Raw genomic sequence first — 26162 nt, 5'->3', positions numbered from 1 at the left:
ATACTTGTAATAATGTTTCCGCATGCTCCGTGGCGACTTTGTATGGAATGTTGCTATAAACATATTTAACTATGTCTTAGTTTGTTCACAGCTAGTGCCATGACTACTTGCATATTTCTCATTTTTGACGTTATGAGTACCGTCGTTTATGCATTAAAAAACTGAGTCTAAATTTACTACATTGTGTTCTGTTTGAGTATAATGGAAGGGTGAAAGCAGTGAAGGCAATTCGAAACACTTGTCCCCTATATGGAGTGAGTGCTACCGAGAATGTCAAGTTACACCGTTTCAAATACGATCATTTTGAGATAAATTAATCACCACATTTAGGAAGACAAACACGCATTGATGGAGGACTTTCTGCGATTTACTACTAGGATCAATGACAGTGCATCAGGTAACTGGGATGTCTGACGATCAATTAAACATCAAGCGACACTTGCCTTCAGTAGTCATATAGAGGTTAAAAGAAAGGAAGGTGGTTTACGGTACGATGTCTCGTTGAAAACGAGATTGATGCGAAGTATAATCTCGAACTGGAAAGGATGGGGGTCTGTGCCCTTTTAAAGAATGACTGATTCTGGCATTTGCCGTAATGGATTTAATGAGGTCACCGTAAATCTACATCAGTGCAGCGCACGTCCGCCCGGCGGATTAGTGTCGAGATCCGGTGTGCCGGCCAGCCTGTACATGGTTTTTAAGGCGGTTTTCTATGTGCCTCGGTGAATGCGGGCTGGTTACCTTATTCCACCTCAGTTACACTGTGTCGGCGATTGCTGCTCAAACACTGTCTCCACATACGCGCGCACCATAATTACTCTATCACGCAAAACATTTGGGACTACACTGGTCTGGCATGAGACGGTCCCGGGAGGAGGGGAGGAGGGGAAGGTGGGTCCACTGGGGGCCGAACCACACAATAACCCTGGGTTCGGTGTGGGGCGGCGGTGCGGTGGGGTACTGAGGGCTACGGCAGGATGAAGCCTCTCCGTCGTTTCTAGGTCCCCAGTTTAATACACACACATATACATACACACACCCTACCCAAGTCTGTATTATAAACGAACGCAGCCTTTTTGCTGTAACATGAGCAGGCGCTTTTGACGTTCCATTCAAATACTTAACGAAAAATAAGTTAAGGAATACACTCATGATAAACGTAGCTACCACAATACATTTCAACTATCTATCAATTGCACCTTAGATCTCACCTTAAGGAAACGTGTATTCTACCAAGATAACTAAGCGAAATGTAAAAGCAAGCAGTTTTGGTGGCAACCTTGCAAAACAACTGCGCGCAAGTAGTATGTCATCCACAGTTTGAGCTCTCGCAAAGTGTACTCAGTGTCTCTCAAATAATATGTGCTGCACGATAGGAATTACGTTCTGCTGATGCTCTTCATTTACATCGCAATGATACACGATTATTCTGTAACTCACAGTGATGTGTTTCTAAACGGTTCACAAAATCGTTTCAATCTCTCGACTGTTCCAATTACGTACGAAGCTCGAGGAAAAAGAACACTGAAATCTTTATATGCAAGCTCTAATTTCTCTTATATGCTACAGTTGTAATATCATACTTTGTACGGCGCTGGCAACAAAAACTATTGCATTCAGAGGAGAAAGATGACTGTTGAAATGTCGTGAAAATAACGTGCCGCAATGAAAAAGCGTTTGTTTCCATACTGTGTCCCCAACTCGCGCCCCATGACCACTTCCCCCGCCACCCTCAAGGAAAAAAAGGAAAACATTCGCGACACTATCTCCCCTACTTCGACATACTACAAAATCAGCTGCCTTGTTACAACGTTTTCGATATCCAGGTAATGATCACACAGTGCTCAGTAATATCCTAGAAGAGGTCGAACAACTGTAGTACTGGCAATCTCCTTAGTAGATTTCTTGGATCTTCTAAAGGGTGTATCAATAACCTAACGTTTGTTTCACCTTCACCACAAAATTTGATGTGTCGCAGTTACGTTTTTTGTGCTTGTAACACTTAAGACTTTCGTTACATCGATAACGCTCAGATTTATATTACATATCGATTTCTCGAAGCTTGACGAAACCTTCTTAGTAATCACGTAGAGAACCTCACACATTTTATTGTTTAGGGTCAATTATCACGTTTTGCATCCCGTAGATAAATTTTCAACATCATTTTGCAATTCGCTTAGCTCTTCTGAGGAGTTTATTAGACGGTAGCATTACCTGTCGCGAATCTAAGAGAAATGTTCTGATTGTCTGCTATAGCAGAAAGTCTACATCACTGTACTTGCGAAACCACACTCACCACTTCCGTTTCACCAGGTGACGTCCCATCAGTTCCTGTGAACTGTGACCTTTCAGACAGGAAATCACGCACCCAGTCGCACCACTGAGTCGATAGTCCATAGGAAACCAATGTGGCTGGAAGCCGCTTATGAGGAATGATATCAAAACCTTTTTCGAACTCTATAAATACGGAATTAATTTTAAAGCCCCTGTACACAGTTCGTCGTGTGAATAAAGTTCCAGCTGTGTCTTACAACAGTGATGCTTTTCAAAAGCACGCTGGTTTGATGGCAACAGGTAATATATTTCGGGGTGTTTACAACGTAGAGACAAATTATTTGTTCTCATGTCCTGCTACAGCCGGCCGAAGTGGCAGTCTGCGTTCGGCAGGGCAGCAGTGCGCACCGCGCTCGGCCGTCCACGCCGCTGCGCGCGCGGAGTGTTTTGTTTACTTCCTCGTCACAGCGCTTCTCAGTCGAACAAGCTGTAATGGCCAACTCTTACAGGAAGAACACTCTTAAGTTCACCTTCTCAAACGAATACGCACGACCCAAAGCACTGGCCGTCGAACGCTTCCTACGCGAAGACGTGAAGATCCCGCGTGACGAACTCATCGGCATACACCTATCGATCATTAGCAGCGTCGTTTATGTTAAGATGACTTCCGACGCTGCCTGCAACGAGATCATTCAAAGGACGCGACATGGACTAAAATTTCGGCACTCCGACGGAAACGTCGGGCCTGTGGATGTCGACCATGCAGGACTTGGCCTTCGGACGATCCGTGTATTCGAACTGCCTTTCGAGGTGACTGAAGATGAAGTCATCGCGGCGCTAAGTCCCTTCGGAAAAGTCCAGAGCCACGTAGCCGAGACATGGGCACAGTTTACGACGTATCCGGTGCTTAATGGTGTGAGACAAGTCCGAATCGATCTCAAACGGCACGTTCCATCGTACATTTCTATCGGCGGCTGCCGTGCGGTGGTCATTTACGACGGACAACCTCGAACATGTTCCGGTTGTGGCCAAGAAGGCCACGTCCGTAATGAATGCCTGCAACGCCGCATCACACAACTAAGGCCCGACGATACGAACACCGACAGAACCGTGACCACCCTTGCAGTCACCTATGCGGCGACACTGCACGTCCAGCCCTCACAAGGCGCCGTTCACGAGCGTCTCTCTGGTCCGATACACCCGGAGGCGTCCCAGCACCTTGACACCGGCGATGCCGCCCGTGAACATGTCGAACAGCCGGACACACCCACGCTAGAAGATCACAAGGATACCAATGAGAGTGTTCTGGAGAATGAAGACCGCATCATAGCACCCGCGGCTTTTGTACCGGAACGACGTGAATCTCTTCCTTCCTCAGACACCGAAACTCATTGCCGAAAGCAGAAGTCGCCCAGACGACGAAAAAAACGCCGCAAGACATCAGACTCGACCATTGAGCCCCCTCCGTAGGACGAAGAGGTGCCACATCACTCCGACGGAGAACACGATAACACCTTCTCCTCTGCCACGGAGACACGTCATCCACAAGACGGTGAACCGTCCAACGGAGATCGTGCGCAAGCCCCGCGCCCAGAAGCCATGGAACATAGCACGCCTGTTGTCACCGACGCCATTGAGCCGACTCGGCCAGCGCTGCCACCTCTCGCCGATGTCAAACCTGTCGGACACCTTTCATGGGCGGATGACACGGATTTCCCACCTCCATCTGATGCGGAAATGAGATCTGTTTCTCCGTTAGACCAAAACTAAAATGGGGGAAGTTTCTACGGCGAATCCTGCGACTTCTATGGACTTCCAGCATCCACAACAACAATCTTCACCAGCTACGACCCTATCAACAGCACGGATCACCCATCAGGCGTACCGAATAGCTACTATCAATACTAATAATATCGGCTCCCATGCTAAACTTCAACTGCTCCGTGACACGCTAAGAGCAGCGGACATCGACATCGCCCTGTTACAAGAACTGAGGACAGCGACTTGGACTGGGTGTTATGGATATGAGACGTACGCCGCCCCTGCAGCTATGGAACACACAGGCGCAGCCATCCTCCTCCGAGAAGGAATTGCAGTTTCCGATGTCGCATACCTCCCAACAGCGCGAGGGGTGGCCATAACAGTTGAAGGACTCAAAATCATAAATCTCTACGCCCCATCGGGCACTGATAAACGGAGGGATCGCTCCCAGTTCTACGCAGAAGATATCACGCCTTTATTCCTCGGTCGATACGATCATCTCATCGTAGGTGGAGATTTCAACTGTGTTCTCGAGCGCACAGACCAATACCCCCATTTCACCACATGTCCCGAACTTCGCTTCCTCGTCCGCCGCCTTCGTCTCCTCGACACTTGGCGGGGTATACACACATCACAAGCCACTCCGCCAGCCGACTTGATAGAATATACATCTCTAACGCTCTAAAATCAGTTCTCCTCGACGCGGAGCGTTGGCCGTCTGCCTTTTCGGATCATGACATCTATATCTGTACCATGAACCTACGTCGACAATCTATATGGCGCAGTGCAGCACCCTGGAAACTCAATGTCGCGCTACTGCGGGACCCTGAATGTCGACAACAGGTCACCGACACGTGGCACACCTGTGTTCAACGCATTATGCGTTACGAGACCACACTGCAGTGGTGGTTGCTGTGCGCCAAACCGGCCATCCGACGTACATTGACACACTATGGCAGAGCAAAAGCCAGGTGGAATCACCATACAACTGATTTCTACTATAGCGCTCTACGTGAACTCATGGATCATCCTCCATCCCCGGATCGCCTCAAAGAAGCTCAACGCATCAAGGCAAAGATTCTATCCTTGACCAGATGCCGTCTAGAGGGAGCCATTGTACGAGACCGCAGCCAAGACAGGATTAATGGTGAAGAACCTTCTATGCATCATATTGTTCAAAATGTTCGTCGACGCCGACGGGCTTTAATGACAACTTTAGACTTACCTGATGGACGACGGCTGACTTCGCAAGCTACCATTGCGGATGCATTCACAACGCACTATAGACTTTTCTATCAAGAAGTACCTGCCGGTGCAGAGGCCATTGCTGAGGTTGCCCATGAGACACTTGGTACTTTAAACACAGCAGCTGCAACCCTCCTGACTGCTGAAGTGACCACCGACGACGTCCAAGGCGCTGTGGCCAAGGGGTCTCTGAATCGATCTCCCGGCCCGGATGGTTTACCTCTCGAATTTTACAGAACCTTCCAAGATTTGATGATGCCACGATGGAGGGACATTTACTGGGAACTTTTGTCCGGCGCGGCGAACCCGCCACCAATGTTCATGGAAGGCTTACTTGTACCAGTCCCGAAACCCGCAGGAGGAACACGACTCGACAGTTATCGGCCGATCACGTTACTCAATTCGGACTTCAAGATTTTCACACGCCTTCTGGCAGTGCGACTCAAACATGTATTAAGGGACATTTTCTCCCACGAACAATCATCCTTAGGCGGCGGTCGTAATATACAGACGGCCCTCAGTGAATATCGAGATGTGATCGCTATGGCAACACACTCGCGACTGCCAGGCGCTTTAATCTCCATCGACTTCAAACAAGCGTTTGACCGCGTCAATCATGCATTCCTCAACGCAGTGATGGACCGAATGGCAATTCCCCCGACGTTCACGCAAGTGATTATGCGGCTCCTTCGTGGAGCAACGTCCAGACTTCTCGTCAACGGCAGACTTACAGAACCTATACGGATTGAACGCTCAGTACGGCAGGGTTGCCCTTTGTCGACGGTACTTTATGCCATTGCGATGGAACCACTCATTTGCGGATTACGGCGACGTTTGACAGGTATTCCACTCCGGGATCATATGTTCCGCTGCCGAGCTTACGCGGACGACTTGGCCCTCGTCGTACGTTCAGCGGCTGAAGTACAAGCTGCGATGCAGTGGATTACCCGTTACAGTGCAGGGGCAGGGAGCGCTATGAACGTGGCAAAATCATGCGCCATGAAGATCGGCCGCGGCCTTCCCGCAGACAGCGTAGTTCCATTTCAACTGGTAGACACCATTAGTTGTCTCGGATTGGTGTACACGCGAGACATTCGCCGCACCTCGGCGATCAATTTTCGTGCGCTGCTGCAACGCATCCGGGCCAACATACAAAATCACATACTACGCCCGCTGAATATGTGCCAGAGAGTCACCTTCGTCAATACCCATCTGGCAGCTCGGATACCCCATATAGCGCAGATTCTGCCCATCACTGCGACAATGGCGGCCAGGTTACAGGCGGCATTCGGCTATTTCATTTGTTCTGGACACATCTTCAAAGTCCAGTATGAAGCTCTCACCTTACCGAAGCGGGACGGTGGCCTCGATCTGGTTAATGTGAGAGCCAGGATAACGGCACTTTACACCAATACTATGCTCCGGTTATGGAAAAGCCAAAATGCTAGTTTTACTGGAATGTTGACCACCGAGCTCGCGCCTGTTTCGAGACGCCCACCGACGTCTTTGGCACACATCCCACCTCCGATGTCACATATCGGCCGTTTCTTTTTGGAGTACAGCTACATATGCACCGAGCTCCCCAGGACCAGGAAGACGCCCACCCGCGACATCTACCGCCTTCTCCGAAAGTCTCCACCCCGCAACCCCGTCGAAACACGTCACCCCCAGGTTTCATGGCCTACAGTTTGGAAAACGATCCACCAACCATATCACACCACTGACACCACCTCTATGTGGTACCTTCTCGTCAACGGCAAGTATACTACAAGACAGAAACTGCATCGCATCGCACTGGTGGACTCACCCCTGTGCCTCAAGTGCGATGTCGAAGATACAGATTTACATCGTTTTGAGTGTGGGCCAGCAGCAGCTGTCTGGACCCTCGTACAGAAGAATGTGGCTTTGTACCTCCGAATACCACCACATCACGTTTCTCCCACTATGATGATATATCCCGACACGACCTACTTTCCATCGGCTAAGTGGCACGCCATCACATGGATCAGTGGCATGGCTGTCGACTACCTCTTCCGAGACGACATCGTCGATCCGGCGGACTTTTGGACACGCCTCCAAGTGTATCATCACACCCTTCGCCGGCATCGACACTATCGGGCCACTTTCGCGAACTATTTACAGAGCATTTTCACCAACCCGCCTCAAAGCTGGAATCTCAACGAACCGTGCCAGCCAAGGCTGGACGATCCCACGTTCCCCTTCAATGGTCAATGATAGAATGCATTTTGTTCTGCTGGCGCGCCAAAGTGGAGCATGGCGCGGAAAGTATTCCTATTTTATTTCAGTTCTCTTTTCTCCTCCTCTTCTAAGTTTTTTTTTCTCCTTACACATGTTTATCCCTTTCACACATAGCTCTCTATCTGCAGCCTATTTGTTTTCTTTCTCTTGTGCTCAAAAAAAAAAAAAAAAAAAAAAAATGCTGCTGATGGTGAGACTGTACACTCATTTATGTTACCAAAAAACATACAAATACAAAAGAAGGCCGTTGCGGAAATATAGCTACCTTTTATGTTTTACGTTTTCAAAGGATATTGTGTTATTTATGAAGAACGTCGTCTTTTATTTTCATACCCAAGAGGTTTTTATTTGTTTTCTTGAAAACAATTAGTAGAGCACTTAAAAAAAAAAAAAGTGGCCGTGCGGTTAAAGGCGCTGCAGTCTGGAACCGCAAGACCGCTACGGTCGCAGGTTCGAATCCTGCCTCGGGCATGGATGTTTGTGATGTCCTTAGGTTAGTTAGGTTTAACTAGTTCTAAGTTCTAGAGGACTAATGACCTCAGCAGTTGAGTCCCATAGTGCTCAGAACCATTTTTTTTTTGTCCTGCTACATTTCGATGTCAATGAAATGGATATGTTTTATAACTCGGTTTTATATATATATATATTACGGCGGTCTGTGAAACTTTCCATTGTTCTCCCTCATCATAAATGCCACACAGTCATTTCATTTCGTACTGGAATACTCCTCGAGACGTTGTAGGAAAAGTAATTAAGCCATTGCATCATTGCTACACAAGACACACTCCTGAATTGTTTGACCACTCAAGAAAGACATTGTCTGTAGAAACAAAATCATCCTGCTATGCCTACGTGAGTTTCAAGACAACGTAATGGAACATGTCTGCTGACGCTGTGATAGTATTGTTACTTCCTGGAAAGAGAGAGAATTATCCTGCATGATTTACTTGATATATTCGTGGTATACCAATCAAAGATTCTGAATGAATTCCACTTAAGTGTGTCATCGACATACCAAACACATGTTTACAGTCAGAGGAGATTAATTACACACAGCAGTCACAGATAATCTCGTTATCTACATTACGAAGGGCAATGGCAATGACAAGGCTGCAGTTGGTCGCATGTTCCCTGAGAATATCGACGCGCTGTAAGGACTAAGAAGCACTAACTCTCAGTTCCAAACTCGCGCAAGAGTAACACTAACTTCTCTGTGACAGAGTTAGAAACAACTATATCGAACTTAGAACGACAGCTTAAGAAATTTTGTCATCATAAGACGTCTCGCTACCTTCAGTAACCAGTAGATATAGACATAAGAAACATAAAATACAGCAGAAATCCTAATGAAAGCACACAAATCTGTTAATGAAATCGTATCACTGGATACTCTGTTAATTGTATTTCATTCCGCAACTACTCTCACAGCCACGTACGCGGCAACCTGCTGATTCTGAGTTAAGCCAAGAATAAAGCACAATCACCAAGATGAAACAAAAACTTATTTTCAAGGTAGTTGATCGATTAGGGGCGAGAAAGGTAAACATATGCGGGCACCAGATCAGAATACTTGCGGTATGCATGTTTACCAACTAAACTCTTTGGTCCTGTGTTCCAGGTTGCATTTGTTACTTTGCGACTGCAAGGCATTTCATTTGTTAGTAACAAATGTCAGCTGTGAAGGACACATCCCTGTGAAGCAATTCATAACACGAAACACTTTGTATCACCAATTGTATATCAATAACAATACTTTTTGTGGACATATACAGGCCATCGTTTAAAATGTTTTTTATGGCGTAACCACTATTTTCTCCTCATGAAGTTACCATACAGTACTTCAAATCGCCAACGGGCTTCACTGATTTAGATTTACGATAATCTCCTTAAATCCATTACAGCAAATGTGAGGATCAGTCATCCTTGGAAAGGGCACATATGAATTTCCTCCCCATCCTTTACAGCTCGAGATTCTGCTTCGGATCTAATCTCGTTTTCGACGAGACATCGTATCATAATCGTCCCTCCTTTCGTTTAACCTCTATACGACTACTGAAGGCAAGTGCCGCATGAAGGTTAACTGCTCGTCACACTTGCCTGTTATCGGATGCACTATCGTTGATCCTAGTAGCAAATCCCAAAAACGCCCTGCATCAATGCCTGTTTGTCTTCCTGAATATGGTGATTAATTTATCTCAATATCACAGTATTTGAAATGATACAACTTGACATTCTCGATAGCACCCACTCCACACAGGGCACAAGTGTTTCGAATTCTCTTATCACAAATTTTAGGCTCCGTTTTCCAATGCGTAAACGACGGTACTAACCACGTCAAAAGTGAGAAATATCTAATTGTCACGGGACTAGCTATACTACAAACTTCAACAAAATAAGACCATAGTTAAATATGCTTATAGCAACATGCCATACAAATTCGCCACGGTTTCCTCGAAACTGGGCCGGCCGCGGTGGTCTAGCGGTTCTAGGCCCGGAACCGCGCGACTGCTACGGTCGCAGGTTCGAATCCTGCCTCGGACATGGATGTGTGTGATGTCCTTAGGTTAGTTAGGTTTAAGTAGTTCTAAGTTCTAGGGGACTGATGACCTCAGATGTTAAGTCCCATAGTGCTCAGAGCCATTTGACCCATTTGAACCTCGAAACTGGTGTTCCAGGTGTTAATTGTATCACGTGGATTTTTGCGAAGAGTGCTTGTCAGTATTGTGCCATAAGAACTACAAACGAATGTAGTGAAAGGAGACAGCGAAATCATTGCCAGTACCTAGCTTACTACTTTCGTCGAACACCGATGATGTCGCCAACTATAACATCCCAAGCCGCTTAGTGGATCTCCATCAACAGAGTCACGTGGACAGGTTTGGAGTAACTAAGGACGACGGACTTTAGTTGTCTTGATACGAAAAGGTGGCGATAATATTATTTTACACCAGCAGCATTAATATCGATCGGACGTATGACTGAGGTATCAGTGTCTTGACGTTGTTGGATAACAATTTGTGAATATTTTTATTAAATAATTTTACATAATAGACAATACACACTAAACTAACTAAATGTTTCACAGAAATGAGATTACTGTCCACTCGGTTTCTTGTCCATCTTCTGCTGGGCAGCGACTCTGGTCCCTTCTATCGCCGCCGCCAACGGAGACACGCGAGCTGATCTCGTCAGTGCTGCCAACCACAGGAACAGCCGGTTCTGCAGACTGCGGTGCCTTCTGCGGCCGCTCTCGGCCACCCTGTGGAAACGTGAACATCTCATCACGGACGAATAGCTCAGAAGAAACTGCAGGCTTTCTTGAAAACCTTTTTCTCCGGAATAAATCTTTCACTTCACGCCTTGACGCAGTTACTGACATTTGAAAAATGTTTGCCACACTTTGACACAATTCCAGACCGATGCTCTTACCAAGGAAATACCTCCATCAAACCTTGAGTCTACCAGTATTGGAATTGCACAAGGTCGTGGATCGTTCCTAGGATATCCCACTGGATATTATTTTTACTCATTTCCTTGTGTTGCTAAGATAGCTATAAATTTCAGTTGGAAATGGAAATGCCATGTGGCTAGAGCCTCCTGTCGTGTAGACCGTTCGCCTGGTGCAAGCCTTTCGAGTTGTCGCCACTTTGGCGACTTGCGTGTCGATAGCGATGAAACGATGATAAGGACAACACAACAGCCAGTCCCTGAGCGGAGAAAAATCTCGAACCCAGCCGTGAATCTAACCCGGGCCGTTAGGTATGACATTCCGTCACGCTGACCACTCAGCTACCATGGGCGGACTAATTGGAGCTCTTCGATTGGCATTGTTTTGCTGAAGACATAGGTATTCTTGAGTGCTGTAGGTGGTGTCGTGAGCTTTCCGACCTTGGACTTCGCGACCCATAACTTCAACATGGTGTTTACGATAACAGATACACTAGGAGAAGAATTTTACGAATGGGACGTGAATCGGTAAATATGGTATATATGTACGGACAAATGACTCATCACAATTTCGGAAAAGTTGGACGATTCATTCAAGAGAAAGAGCTTCAGAAATTAAACAAGTTATTAAAGCGTTGGTCCAATTCTGACCATTCTACAAGCTGTTACTCGGCTTGGCATTGATTGATAGAGTTGCTGGTTATCGTCCTGAGTGATTTTGTGCCAAATTCTGCCCAACTGGCGCTTTAGATCGTCAACATCAAGAATTTGTTCAAATGGCTCTGAGCACTATGGGACTAAACTTCCGAGGTCATCAGTCCCCTAGAACTTAGAACTACTTAAACCTAACTTACCTAAGGACACCACAGACATCCATGCCCGAGGCAGGATTCGAACCTGCGACCGTAGCGGTCGCGCGGTTCCAGACTGAAGTGCCTAGAACCGCTCGACCACATCGGCCGGCAATTGGTTTGGGGACCCTTCCCATAACGCTCCAAACGTTATTAATTGAGGGGAGACCCGGCTATCTTGTTGATCATGGTAGAGCTTGGTAAGCACGGGGATAAGAAGAAGAAACTCTCACCGTGTGCGAGTGGACATTATCTTGCTGCAATGGAAGCCCAGGATGGCTTGCATGAATGGCAAGAAACGGAGCGTAGAATATCGTTGACGTACCACTGCCTGTAAGTGTGTCACGGATACTGACGATCTAACGCGCCAATGGGACAGAATTAGGCACCATATCGCTCAGGAGGGCATGCGACAACTATCATTCAACGTCAAGCCGAATAAGAGCCAGAGGTAGACCAACGCGTTATTAAATTGCTCGATTTGTGAAACTCTTTCTCTTTAATACATCATCCAATTTTTCTGAAATTGTAATCATATGTATGTATTTACATGTATGTCACAATTATCAATTTCCGTCCCATTCGGATAATTCCTTCGCGGTGGTGCTTTCTTTTTTCTTAGATTGTATTTTAGCCGTGGGTTTTCCGCCGTCAAAGGAAGCAACAACAGTGGGGCAGACTCTGCAGACTGTCGAGTAAAAAGAACATCGCTTCACATTTTATCCAGCCGTAGGATTGGCTAAGCACACAGTACATAGGCATGTTTAATTTATATATTTTTTTAATTTTAACATTTTATTTTTAATATTTACCTTTTTTCTACAACGTTAGTGCAACAAATGATGAAACTTCTTATTTTATGAATTTTAATTTCGCACGCAATTCTGTAAGAAAGCTAAAGATTTAAATGAGCATCTTAATTCCCCGAGACGCTGTATATTGTTATAACACCTTTTAACCTTTTGTCAACATCTGTGTCATTTTTCTTTTTTTTTTTTTTTTGAAGAGACAGGGCGATAGAATCTTTTTTAATTTAAAATATAGCATTTGCTGCCTACTCCTCCAGCTTATCAGAAAATATATGTTCCGATTTCTTTGATTTATTGGGGAATTTAGTATCCCACGCCAGCCTTAGATAACATTCGTGTTCCTGTGCCGATGGTTAAAAATATTCTATTGTCATTTGGTATATAAGGATGCTCCAACCATTGATTTAGTATATAGTCTATGAATTTCATGACCCCGCCTCCACTGGGCAATTCCTCCATTATTACTATCCACGTTTCATGGTCACTGGTGGAAGATGTGCCACTGCAACAGGTATGCGGCGCAGCAACTCGACTACTACTCTATCCCTGTATTCCTCCGTTAAGCAAAGTTCTCACTTTTTCTTCCAAAAACATTGATTGATGTGAAAACTGCAACCAAAAGGGATCTTTCGGGGAATGCTGTTCTCAAACCTTTAATTGTACTCATTTCAAAGTCTAGCACTGCAGTTTTCGGTGACGACCTAGGCATCGTACTTTTCAATCCACAAAGAAGTATTTCATATGTATTTTGACTTCTGTCTGGGAGCAAAGAAAATAAAACAGGAACTAATATCGTCTCTTCCTGCGTTGTTCTGATGTCAGCGTGTGTGGTATACAGTTGTTTGAAGTGTTTCGAACTACTGTCAGATTTCCCGTCCATGAGAACCGTTCCTGTTTCTCCGCTTTTTTCAGAACCGAACACCAGGATTCTTTTGTCAGGAACAGAACCGTTGTCGATTTTCAAGAAGCTATTGCCTTCAATTAACTTCAAACGGTCTGCGCCAAAGTTCTGGGTCATCTAATAGCTTCCTTCTCGCTGTACACATTGCAGTCTTGAAGTTATCACAATTTGGAATATCTGCTACGAAATCTTAACCTTTATCTTTAAAAATCTTGAAACTGCTCTTTAAAACTCTAGAAAACGTGCTCTGTTTTTTCTTCGTGAACTCTCTTTCTGCAGTTATGAATTCGTTTCTTTTTCTGCGTGTCTGCTTCGTCAGGTGGGCGAGAAAGTTTCTGTTCAGTTATGATTCTGCCATTTGCAGTTTTTAAACGGCGTCAGCATTTATTCCTTTCGGAATTCACACACAGGCAGTCCGTGTACTCGTCACTTTTTCTGTCCACCTGGTATCGGTGACTATCCTTGGGATGATACTCGTTCCCTTTCGTTATTGTAATTGGTTCCGTTACTCAAAGTGTATGGAACTCAAGTGGCTTAGGCCTAGATACTGTACGAAATTAAGGCTGTCGACGAGGGCACTGCCTGATTGAAAGTAAGAGTACATCCGCTGCTGATGAACGACTGGCATAAATCAGCAGTGGGGCAGACTCTGGTCGGAAAAACCACCGGGAAGACTGGTTGTCCGGAAGTCCCACGGTACCTGTGGCACCTACGAAAGGATCGGAAACACCGCCGTCGGAAAGCCCACGTAGCCTTGTAGGCTACCAAACTGATGCCCATAACTAGACATCAGGTTTCTCTGTCGTTTTTATAGTAGTGGTGCTGGTTTGGGGGGGGGGGGGACGAGGGGGAAGAGTGTAGATCAGTGGAAGACGTATCAAAGGCTGCATTTCATCATTTCTAAATGTTCCACTCACGAGACTACATCCACGTTGCTTTGTTGCCAACTGAGTGTATTGCTCATGTATTCTTAAATGTAGAGATTGGTTTTAATTAAACTTTCGCTAGTTGAGAGGTCCCCATGACAGACTAGTGATCATGCAGTTCCTTCTCTAAATCCTCGCACAAACGAAAAAATGGCTGACATCGAAATAAGTGTCCAAGGAATAGAAAAGCAACTGGAATCACTCAATAGAGGAAAGTCCACTGGACCTGACGGGATACCAATTCGATTCTACACAGAGTACGCGAAAGAACTTGCCCCCCTTCTAACAGCCGTGTACCGCAAGTCTCTAGAGGAACGGAGGGTTCCAAATGATTGGAAAAGAGCACAGATAGTCCCAGTCTTCAAGAAGGGTCGTCGAGCAGATGCGCAAAACTATAGACCTATATCTCTTACGTCGATCTCTTGTAGAATTTTAGAACATGTTTTTTGCTCGCGTATCATGTCATTTCTGGAAACCCAGAATCTACTATGTAGGAATCAACATGGATTCCGGAAACAGCGATCGTGTGAGACCCAACTCGCCTTATTTGTTCATGAGACCCAGAAAATATTAGATACAGGCTCCCAGGTAGATGCTATTTTTCTTGACTTCCGGAAGGCGTTCGATACAGTTCCGCACTGTCGCCTGATAAACAAAGTAAGAGCCTACGGAATATCAGACCAGCTGTGTGGGTGGATTGAAGAGTTTTTAGCAAACAGAACACAGCATGTTGTTATCAATGGAGAGACGTCTACAGACGTTAAAGTAACCTCTGGCGTGCCACAGGGGAGTGTTATGGGACCATTGCTTTTCACAATATATATAAATGACTTAGTAGATAGTGCCGGAAGTTCCATGCGGCTTTTCGCGGATGATGCTGTAGTATACAGAGAAGTTGCAGCATTAGAAAATTGTAGCGAAATGCAGGAAGATCTGCAGCGGATAGGCACTTGGTGCAGGGAGTGGCAACTGACCCTTAACATAGACAAATGTAATGTATTGCGAATACATAGAAAGAAGGATCCTTTATTGAATGATTATATGATAGCGGAACAAACACTGGTAGCAGTTACGTCTGTAAAATATCTGGGAGTATGCGCGATTTGAAGTGGAATGATCATATAAAATTAATTGTTGGTAAGGCGGGTACCAGGTTGAGATTCATTGGGAGAGTGCTTAGAAAATGTAGTCCATCAACAAAGGAGGTGGCTTACAAAACACTCGTTCGACCTATACTTGAGTATTGCTCATCAGTGTGGGATCCGTACCAGGTCGGGTTGACGGAAGAGATTGAGAAGATCCAAAGAAGAGCGGCGCGTTTCGTTACCGTGTTATTTGGTAACCGTGATAGCGTTACGGAGATGTTTAATAAACTCAAGTGGCAGACTCTGCAAGAGAGGCGTTCTGCATCGCGGTGTAACTTGCTCGCCAGGTTTCGAGAGGGTGCGTTTCTGGATGAGGTATCGAATATATTGCTTCCCCCTACTTATACCTCCCGAGGAGATCACGAATGTAAAATTAGAGAGATTAGAGCGCGCACGGAGGCTTTCAGACAGTCGTTCTTCCCGCGAACCATACGCGACTGGAACAGGAAAGGGAGGTAATGACAGTGGCACGTAAAGTGCCCTCCGCCACACACCGTTGGGTGGCTTGCGGAGTATCAATGTAGATGTAGATGTAGATGTAGATCATAGTTAATAAAACTTGGTGGAAACATTTGTAAGGACATGCAAAAGAGATAACGAATAAACTACTGAAAGAAACACATTTTAATTTACACAGGAGAAGAAAACATTGTCAAACACGTACCATGTTTACTATCCACGTTACAATAGTTGCTCAATGTGACTACGATTTGTGTCCATGGCAGCCTGGAACCGGACTAGAGATTGTTCTACAGCTGCTCGGAATAACGGTGGACAATGGAATGTTTAGCTGTCGTCACAGAGTTCGTGCACTGCTTGAACATCGCATATTGCTTCCAGCATACTCAGCCATGCCAACAATAATTTCAACTCGTGGCGCAATTGAGCGTCAGCCTCTCGCAGGAGGAATACGCAAATCTGTTAAGTCGAACTTTCGAACCATGTTCTTCCGCCCTGGAGTGGATATAGGACCTCTCCCTATTCCTTTAGTGCGCGGATAATCGTGAAGAGCAGCAGCACTTTGGCTGTTGTGTTGAGGAAACAGCTCTACGAGTGAAGCCCTGCCCACGTTGTCCAGACCATGTCTGTCTGCAACTGTAATACACACTGATGCTTGTGTTTCGACCCTACGCCACCTACCAGTATTGGCGCCTGATGGTAGGCCACGACACTAGCATTGCTAACAGTGCAAAGCCTGTAGCACACCCTCTGAAATTCATTCCTATAAAGCTGACTGCCCGTACTGCAAATAGTTTTCCGTCTACTCTGGATCAAGTAGTGAACGTTCCCTGCACTCGTACCCTACCTGATGTGTTGGTCTCTCGTTAACTCATGTGACCATTGGAGATGCTTCAAGTGTCCAACGGCGACGTTTTTTTTTATTTCTAACACCGTAATTTTCTTTACTATTTATATTACAATTGATATAATGGGAAAAACACGTGTAATTGGATGACCTTTTATTACATTTACAGTGTTATTTGGCAGTCTACAAATTTTTATCATCACAAATAATATAATATTCATAACCATCAACTAGTAAACGACCAAACGCTTAAAGTGATACTGAAAAATATATGCTTGTCCGTGTCTCAAAATTGCTCGTATTTAATCGAAAGAGAACCAGAAATTGCTTCTCGTCAAGACGCTATGAAAATACAGTCGACACTGCATGACCAATTATCAGCGCCGATATTTAAGGAAATGCTGCGTTATGCGTTGTTTACTTCCTGATTATCGTCTGAAAGAGAGATTTTGAAAATGTTAGCGAGGTTTGTTTTTCCAAGGAAAACCTCAAAAGACCTTGCGTATGCGGAAAAATAGCATTTATTCAGCTGGTGTCGTTTAACTTTGTTTTCCATGTTTTTGCGAAAAATACGATCCTGAAACTTGTACTCGTAACGTCGAAAGCGACGATTAATTGTACATCTTTCGAAAGCAGTCTGTGCCGGTCAAAACTTGGAGGTATACGGGATTTCTCAAATCACGGACAAGCATACATTTTCAGTATCACTTTATGCGTTTGGTCGTTTACTAGTCGATAGTTATGAATATTATATTATTTGTGACAATAAAACTTTTTAGACTGCCAAATAAAATTGTAAATTTAATAAAAGCTTATCCGATTACACGTATTTTTCCCATTATATCAATTGTAATATAAATAGTAAAGAAAATTACTGTGTTAGAAATTTAAAAAAAGCTGACGAACGGGATTGGATCCATCACTCCAGTGACTACGGGGCTTGAACGCTAACCACTTTTTTTTTTTCGTTATGGTTCGTTGTATTTGATCGTAGTGGACGTCACATGACATCCGTTGAAGTTCGTTGTTGATCCTTTCACTCAGTTTTTTTTTTTTTTTTTTTTTTTTTACAGAGGCGTGCTAGCTCTCTGACAGAACACGCTGAGCTACCGTGCCGGCGGGATTACGAAATGATGATGCAAGACACACAACACCCAGTCATCTCGAGGCAGAGAAAAAAATTAACTAGTGAAGGAATGTGATCGCTATATGAATAAGGCGGTGGCGTAATACTAAGGAGTGGGTTGGGTTGTTTGGGGAAGGAGACCAGACAGCGAGGTCATCGGTCTCATCGGATTAGGAACCATCGCAGCATTTGCCTGCAGCGATTTAGGGAAATAACGGGATACCTAAATCAGGATGACCGGACGCGGGATTGAACCGTCTTCCTCCCGAATGCGAGTCCAGTGTCTAAACACTGCGCCACCTCGCTCGGTGACCACTCAGCTGCCGCCGCTTCGTGGTAAAAATGGCCACGTACAGGTATATATTTGACGACCGAGATTATCTTGCGATTTCCTCAATAACACTTGGGAAGTACGCGCTACTGCTTACACATTATGTTGTCCTCATGGAGTACTGCGAGTGTGCGAAGTTTGCAGTAAATCCGCGTTCCAGACGTTGTGACCTCCCCTTGTCAGATCTTCAACTAAACTACCACTTTGATAAACTGTTGCAGAGTAGTGCAGACAAAGTACGTTCTTCGGCAAAAGACATCTACTGATATCAAATACAGGCCACAATTTGAGAAAAACGGATGATAACGTACGTTCATAGTACGCCATTTTATGGACGTGAGTCTGGACAGCGGGAAAAACGGAAAAGTAGAGAATTGAAGAAGCAGAGATGTTTTACAGGCAGGTGCTGAAAATGAACCACACTGACAAGAAATGAGGACGTTATCCACATAATCGGTGAGGAAAAAATTGTATAGAAAACACCACTTTCATGGCACTAGAGAGCATAGAAGGCCAAAAATTGTAGGAGGAAACTCATTGGAATATATATAAAAAATATTTGGTTGTAATTGCTTCTCTGAAATGTTGAGACATGTCACAAGAGAGGAAACTGGTGGGATGAATCAAGCCAGTCAAGGACTGATGATCTCCTCCATTCTCTGCCCCCCCCCCCCCCCACACACACACACACAAAAGTTGCATGATTATTTGGTGTGCCGCCATACCGTGGAACTATGTGGGAAAGGAGAAAGCAGTCGGGTGTTCAAAAGGCCAGATTGGTGTGCGCTAATTCATTTCTGCTCTGGCTAATAAGAAAATAGTCTTGTCTTACGAAATCTGTTTTGAATTTTTTTTCACTGGTATTCAGTCATCTTTACAAAAACTCATTCTACAGAATTTCAGCCGCCGTTCTGAACCGTAAGTAACTCAAAATTAATTATGAAGTACGACATTTTTCAGTGGGTTTCCGCGCATGAAATTACCTGGCATGAAGCCTGAATTCTCCCTTTGCACGGACGGGGTACTCTCGTGCCGGTGTTGCCAAGCGATGCATGCGCTTAATCATCGATTGAAAGCGATAGAAACTTAATTCGACACTCATTGGGAAATACAAAGTATGTTTTATCCATAGCGTTCTCTCCAATTTGTTGTGGAGTATACACAAATGACTGTAGTATTTCCTACACGTCAAAATTAATTTTATATGTCGTAAATAGGGATAAAAGTAGGTCTGTGTAGCAATCCCGTGACTGGGCTATTGGGTGAGTGCAACCTTGCTTCGCCAGGGCGCTAAGAGGGGGAGCGTGTCGAGACCATAGTCCTAGCCGTCTTTTACCCACAGAAAAATTCCCGGTACTCATTTGAATGCAAGATGTCTGGACCTGGGGTCATTCCAGGGGGCTGGAACGAAGAAAAATGTCCACTCCTATCCAGGATTAAACGTGGTTCTTCCAGGGCCAGAGTCTACTGCTTTACCAGCTCGACCAACACGCCCAGATTTCTTGTAATTGTCACAAGGAAATTAAATATTGGTACAATGCTCCAACCGTATATTACTCGTAATCCATAAATACAAATTAATGAGGATATTAACTGCCCTTCGTTCATTCAATACCCCAGCGCTCTTTCTTAGATAAGAAAATATTAGTTCATTATTTTCTTTCGGAGAGAGCTGTACGTCAAATGTGTCACTGTCAGTAGCAAATTTTTCATGAAAATAATTATCTTCAGTTCCTTACGGCAGTGAACTTACACTCTGTATTATCGAGTTTTTAAGTCATTACTAACCATCTGCTTAAACTATTTAAACGTTCGTTTAAAAACTCAACTAGAATTTCACACGTCACAATCTTCACGACTGTTTCCTGTTGACGGATTCAGTTGGTATCTGTTGTACTCTTCCACAGCAATTAGCTAAACATTTATGTGATCCCCCCTGGCCTTTGCGGTGGAACTGAATGTATAGAATAATTTTTGGAACCCGAATTACGTTTATAACGATGTGTTCGCAAACGTTTACCAGAAAGTAAACGAAAGAGCTGCAAAAAATTAATGTTAACTTCTGTTTTTAACAAAGCCTTGATTAAAAACTTCAATTGTCGCTGAACCATGACAAAACGGCCATATTTCCTCAATCATGGGCGCTATGCTATGTACAGGGTGCGTCAAAAAAATGTATACACACTTTGAACTGTCACAGACAATTTATTTCCCGTTCTACAAGGTTAAATATCTGTGAGGAAGTAATGTTATGTTTCTTCAACAAGTGGCACCAGTGGCGAGGAAGTCACTGCAACATGGCGGACGTGCGTTTGAGCTTTGAAGCGCGGAAGCAGATAATTAAGTGGTACTGGAAGTTTGAGAATGTAGCTGCGGTTCGAAGACAGTGGAGAAGTGAGTATGGTACAGAACCACCTTCAAGGTTAACAATTACACGTCTACGAGACAAATTCGAAATTCATGGAACAGTGTGTGCTGTTCATAAAGGTCAATCAGGGCGACCTCGTACAGCTACAAGTGATGATTCCACAATTGCGGTCTTGGAACTGTTTCAGCGTTCGCCTCAAAAATCTTCAAGGCAAGCGGCACGTGAGAGTAGTGTGCTACGCATTCTGAAGAAAGGCAAGTTTCGTGTGTACATTCCAAGGCTGGTGCAACAGCTAACTGACGACGATCCAGATCGAAGGTTAGAATTTTGTGAATGGGTTCAGGAGATGGTGAGACGTGAACTGGGATTTATGGGTAGCATAAATTGGTCGGATGAAGCCCAGTTCAAACTCCATGGAACTGTCAATAGGCACAATTGTATGTACTAGGCTGAAGATAATCCTCACATTACAGTTGAAAAGACTGTGAATTTGCGCCGGCCGGAGTGGCCGTGCGGTTCTAGGCGCTACAGTCTGGAGCCGAGCCACCGCTACGGTCGCAGGTTCGAATCCTGCCTCGGGCATGGATGTGTGTGATGTCCTTAGGTTAGTTAGGTTTAATTAGTTCTAAGTTCTAGACGACTGATGACCTCAGAAGTTAAGTCGCATAGTGCTGAGAGCCATTTTTGTGAATTTGCCTGGTGTAAATGTGTGGTGTGGTTTGTCTGCAAGGGGACTCATTGGGTCTTTCCGCTTTAAAGGTACTGTTACTGGAGAAACGTACCTAACAATGCTTGCTGACTCCATACTCTTTGCCATTCGTGGATTATACGGTAATGATGAGTTTTGTTTACAACAAGATGGCGCCCCGCCGCACTATCATAGGGACGTATAAGCATACCTGGATCACAATGTGCCAGGTCAGTGGATAGGACGCAGGGGATCAATCGAGTTTCCTGCACGATCTCCAGAAGACACGCCGCTAGATTTCTTCTTATGGGGCACAGTAAAAGATGAGGTGTACAAACGTAAACCACGTAACCTGGACACACTTTGGAATGAGATTCAGGCGGTGTGCGCAGAAATCTCATTGAACACTTTGGTACTATGTACGGAACCAGTGGTGACTCGTACTCAGAAATGTATTGACGCTGAAGGCCACCAGTTTGACATTAATCATATTTGCGAAGTACATTTATTTTTCGAATTGGACTGTAAGCTTTCCATTTCCAGAAATTTAACATTGTAGAACGGGAAATAAATTTTCTATGACGCTTCAAATTGCGTATACATTTTTTGACGCACCCTGTATAAAAACGAATAGTGAATCCAGGGGTATCCATCTTTAGTTACAAGCACCAAACCAGGAATATGCGATCTTGTGATATTTTTTTTTAGCCGACTTCCGGGATGTATCGGCAGCTGAAATTTGGCATTGGGGTTTTAAGTGACGCTAACTACGAGTCGTAACAAAATCGTGGCGAATTTCGACATGAAAAGTCCTACAGTGTCCTCGTACGTAAGGTACCCCATCTGATGCCCTAGGGCCACAGACGTCACACTACATGAGCGAGTCTGGACCTTCGCTATGTGCAATAACCATCTTGTCTAGTGGAAGGATTCACTGCGAATCGCTGACCTGCGCAGCACAGTGCTGCTCTCGTGTTCCCTGGCGTGGGATCGCAGCACGGCGTCGATGACCGCAGCCGCTGTGAAGACGTCCAGCGTGTCGGCTGCGGCTGCCTCCTTCACAGACGCCAGGGCGTCCCTCAGCGCTTCCTCCGGCATCTGCAACAGCCAGCAGACAGCGCGAGGAACTCCCCTGCACGACACTTCCCTTGGGCTTTATTCCAAAATCTTCATTGTCTCAATTGGTTTTTTACCTTCCTGCAAATATCCGTCTTGTATTAAGCCAATTTACGAGAGCAACTATTTGATCCAGTCGACCACTATATTTTAGTGGCACTTGTGTCTAGTGCAGCGCCCCTAGCGTATTATTCCTGTACTGCAAGGGAAGCTTACGAACTGCTCTGCCCTCTTCACACTAAAGCAGTACGATGCAGTTCTCATAAAACTCAAAAATATTCCTTGAAAGTTGGGAAACTTAAGTGACTCGTGAAGTACAAAATATTTTGAGAGTGGTCAGTACGCAGCTATGCCCATCCCCTAGCAGGAATTCTTTTTAATTCTTTTTATCATCACGTTCTTATTTGGTCGTTTTCTCATCTGGCTGTCTGTTCAGTACAAATTCTGCAGTTGATTTTGGCCTTCATAATGAGCTAGAGACTTGAAATTTTTTAAAAAAGGTCAGAATTAGATGACAATGCAGTATTAACTCCCTTTCCTGTGTGGTGTGTGGCGGAGGGTGGTGTGTGTACCAATTCCATTTCCCTCTTTTCCTGTTCCAGTCGTGAATGGGTCATGGGTAGAACGACTGCCGTGTGAGCTCAAATGTCGCTCATTATTACCTTCACAGTTTTTTCGCAAGATATACATAGAAGGAAGCAAAATATTGGCTGAGTCATGTGAACTTCGCTTTATCTCATCAAGATGTTTGAAATCGATTGAAAAATTTCACGCACGAGACTAATAATCAGAAAATGTTTATTAAAATAAAAATGAATTTTAATATACCAATTTTTCAAGCCTCATACAGATTCCTAATCCCACTGTAGGTGGCCCTGAAAATTTGTGATCATGAATTTTTAATAGTCAAGAAAATATTATTTAAATTTAAAACGAGAAACATGGGTGACATGTAGTATCTTAACTGATGCCTGAATAGTCCACTTCCTTATTAATACACTACTTAACTACTAATGCATGAATAGTTCCTCTCCTTACTATTCTCTGTTGCATGTCACCACATTTTTCACCGAGCGAGGTGGCGCAGTGGTTAGCACACTGGACTCGCATTCGGAAGGACGACGGTTCAATCCCGCGTCCGGCCATCCTGATTTAGGTTTTCCGTGATTTCCCTAAATCGCTCCAGGCAAATGCCGGGATGGTACCCTTGAAAGGGCACGGCCGACTTCCTTCCCCATCCTTCCCTAATCCTATGAGACCGATAACCTCGCTGTTTGGTCTCTTCCCCCAAACAACCAACCAACCAACCACATTTTTCGTTTTAAATATTACAAATATTTCCATAGCTGTTAAAATCACTATTTTAAATTTATATGGGGACACCAGTCTGTATGGTACTAGGAGAAATTATTTTGTACTAATCAACCCAATTTAAAAATTGGTGAATTAAAAATCAATGTATTTAAAACTTACATTTATTTTTAAACAGAAATGTTAACAAATATTGAATTATATTTTAGTACAATTGCCAATACAATAACATTAAATAAAATACCTTTTTATTTCTACTGATTTAACTGTATTAGTATGTATATACTTTTTAATAATAAGGCATTTTTCAAGTAGCAAATTTTAATTTACTTTAATCTAATTAGTAATTAAAAATAGAAACCATATTACCTTTTATTAAAAAGTACGGTACCATATCATTTAACTGACATTACAAGTTGATAACAAATATAAAATTTAAATAAAAGTTTAAAAAATTGGCACTTACAAGAACTGAACCGGAGACCTTGTGATTATCAGACACTGACACTAGGTGACCCTTGTAATCATATAGAAATATTTTGTACTTACCAACACTCTGAAATTTTCTTTTTTCCAAAAACGATGTTTTTCTGGTTAGTGTTTTATTCAAAGGGCAAGTCCGTAAGATGCCCTTGTGAAACTGGCTTGCCCCAAGTGTAGGTTTTCACAAGGCGGCGCTAAAATCGCATGTCTGCAGAGAGGTGTGAGCTGCGCGATTTGGCACCCACATTTTTTAGTGAAGAACGATTCATATTGGACGTCGGTAGAAAGAAAGGGAACGACACCGTCAGATGGTGTTTTGCTCACACTAGACAAAACGTCAATATAACGTTACATCATTCAGTCCGGTACTGAATGGTGAAGGGAAAGGTTATGGGGGTCTGTCCGCCTTACTAAAAGCCGGAATACAAAATGGTTCAAATGGCTCTGAGCACTATGGGTCTCAACATCTGAGGTCATCAGTCCCCTAGAACTTAGAACTACTTAAACTTAACTAACCTAAGGACATCACCCACATCCACGCCCGAGACAGGATTCGAACCTGCGACCGTAGCGGTCGCGCGGTTCCAGACTGAAGCGTCTTAGAACCGCTCCGACGCAGGGGCCATGCAATCGTCATCCCCGAATTGCTCTTCAACAGTAGGAAGCAAGAAGGTGCTTAAAACATCAATGTAGGTCTGTGCTGTGATATTGCAACGCAGAACAAGGGGTGGAAGCTCCCTCCATGAAAAACACGACCACACCATAACACCACCGCCTCCGAATTTTACCGTTGGCACTACACACTCTGGCAGATGGCGTTCACCGGGAATTCGCCATATCCACACCCTGCCATCGGATAGCCACATTGTGTACCGTGATTCGTCACTCCACACAACGTTTTTCCACTGTTCAATCGTCCAATATTCACGCTGCTTCCACCTAGCGAGGCGTCGTTTGGCTTTTACCGGCGTGATGTGTGGCTTATGAGCAGCCGCTTGACCATGAAATCCAAGTTTTCTCACTTCCTGCTTAACTGTCATAGTACTTGCAGTGGATTCTGATGCAGTGTGCAATTCCTGTGTGATGGTCCGGATAGATGTCTGCCCCTTACACATTATGAACCTCCTCAACTGTCGGCGGTCTCTGTCAATCAACAGACGTGGTCGGCCTGTACGCTTTTGTGCGGTACGTGTCACTTCACGTTTCCAATTCACTTACACATCGATTACAGTGGACCTAGGGATGTTTAGGAGTGTGGAAATCCCGCGTACAGACGTATGACACAAGTGACATCCAGTCACCTGACCACGTTCGAAGTCCGTGAGTTCGGCGGAGCGCCCCATTCTGCTCTCTCACAATGTCTAATGACTACTGAGGTCGCTGATATGGAGTACCTGGCAGTAGGTGGCAGCGCAATGCACCCAATACGAAAAACATATGTTTTTGGGGGTGTCCGGATACTTTTGATCACGTAGTGTAGGTCTGGTGCCGCAGAGTGCAGTTTATCAACAGTTGTGTAAAAATTGTTTTACACAACTGTTGACAAACTGCAATTTGCGGCGTCAAACCTAAAGACGATCTGCAACGCAGACTGAAATCGGTGGTCTAAAAATTAAAAGTTGTAATCCAGACGATTTTTGTTTATTATAAGAAGTTACTAGTACATGTCGGCACCTTGATGGCTCATTTTTGGCCCTCTCCATCGTCACTCCGTCCCACATTTGTAGCGTAAAGGTGTTATAATCTATATTCACAGTACGGTTGTCACCACTGCGAATCCTCTGCTCACTGACAGACGATGCGATGTGGTCACAA

At 44.5% G+C, this 26162-nt stretch overlaps 1 protein-coding gene across 1 annotated transcript in view; it reads right to left on the bottom strand.

Annotated features, from left to right (window-relative positions):
• Nucleotides 1-10632: 10632 nt before the first annotated feature.
• The window catches only part of LOC124594419, a 43035-nt gene continuing 27505 nt past the window's right edge, over nt 10633-26162 (bottom strand). The window contains exons 4-5 of the mRNA XM_047132789.1: nt 22387-22535; nt 10633-10798 (exon numbers count right to left, since the gene is read on the bottom strand). Of these exons, the coding sequence (XP_046988745.1) occupies nt 10633-10798; nt 22387-22535 (315 nt within the window). The remainder of the gene's footprint in view (nt 10799-22386; nt 22536-26162) is intronic.

This window comes from Schistocerca americana, chromosome 2, assembly GCF_021461395.2.
Source record: "Schistocerca americana isolate TAMUIC-IGC-003095 chromosome 2, iqSchAmer2.1, whole genome shotgun sequence".
Taxonomy (NCBI): domain Eukaryota; kingdom Metazoa; phylum Arthropoda; class Insecta; order Orthoptera; family Acrididae; genus Schistocerca; species Schistocerca americana.
The sequence above is the reverse complement of the archived record's forward strand: the minus strand, read 5'-3'. Positions and strand labels throughout refer to the sequence as shown.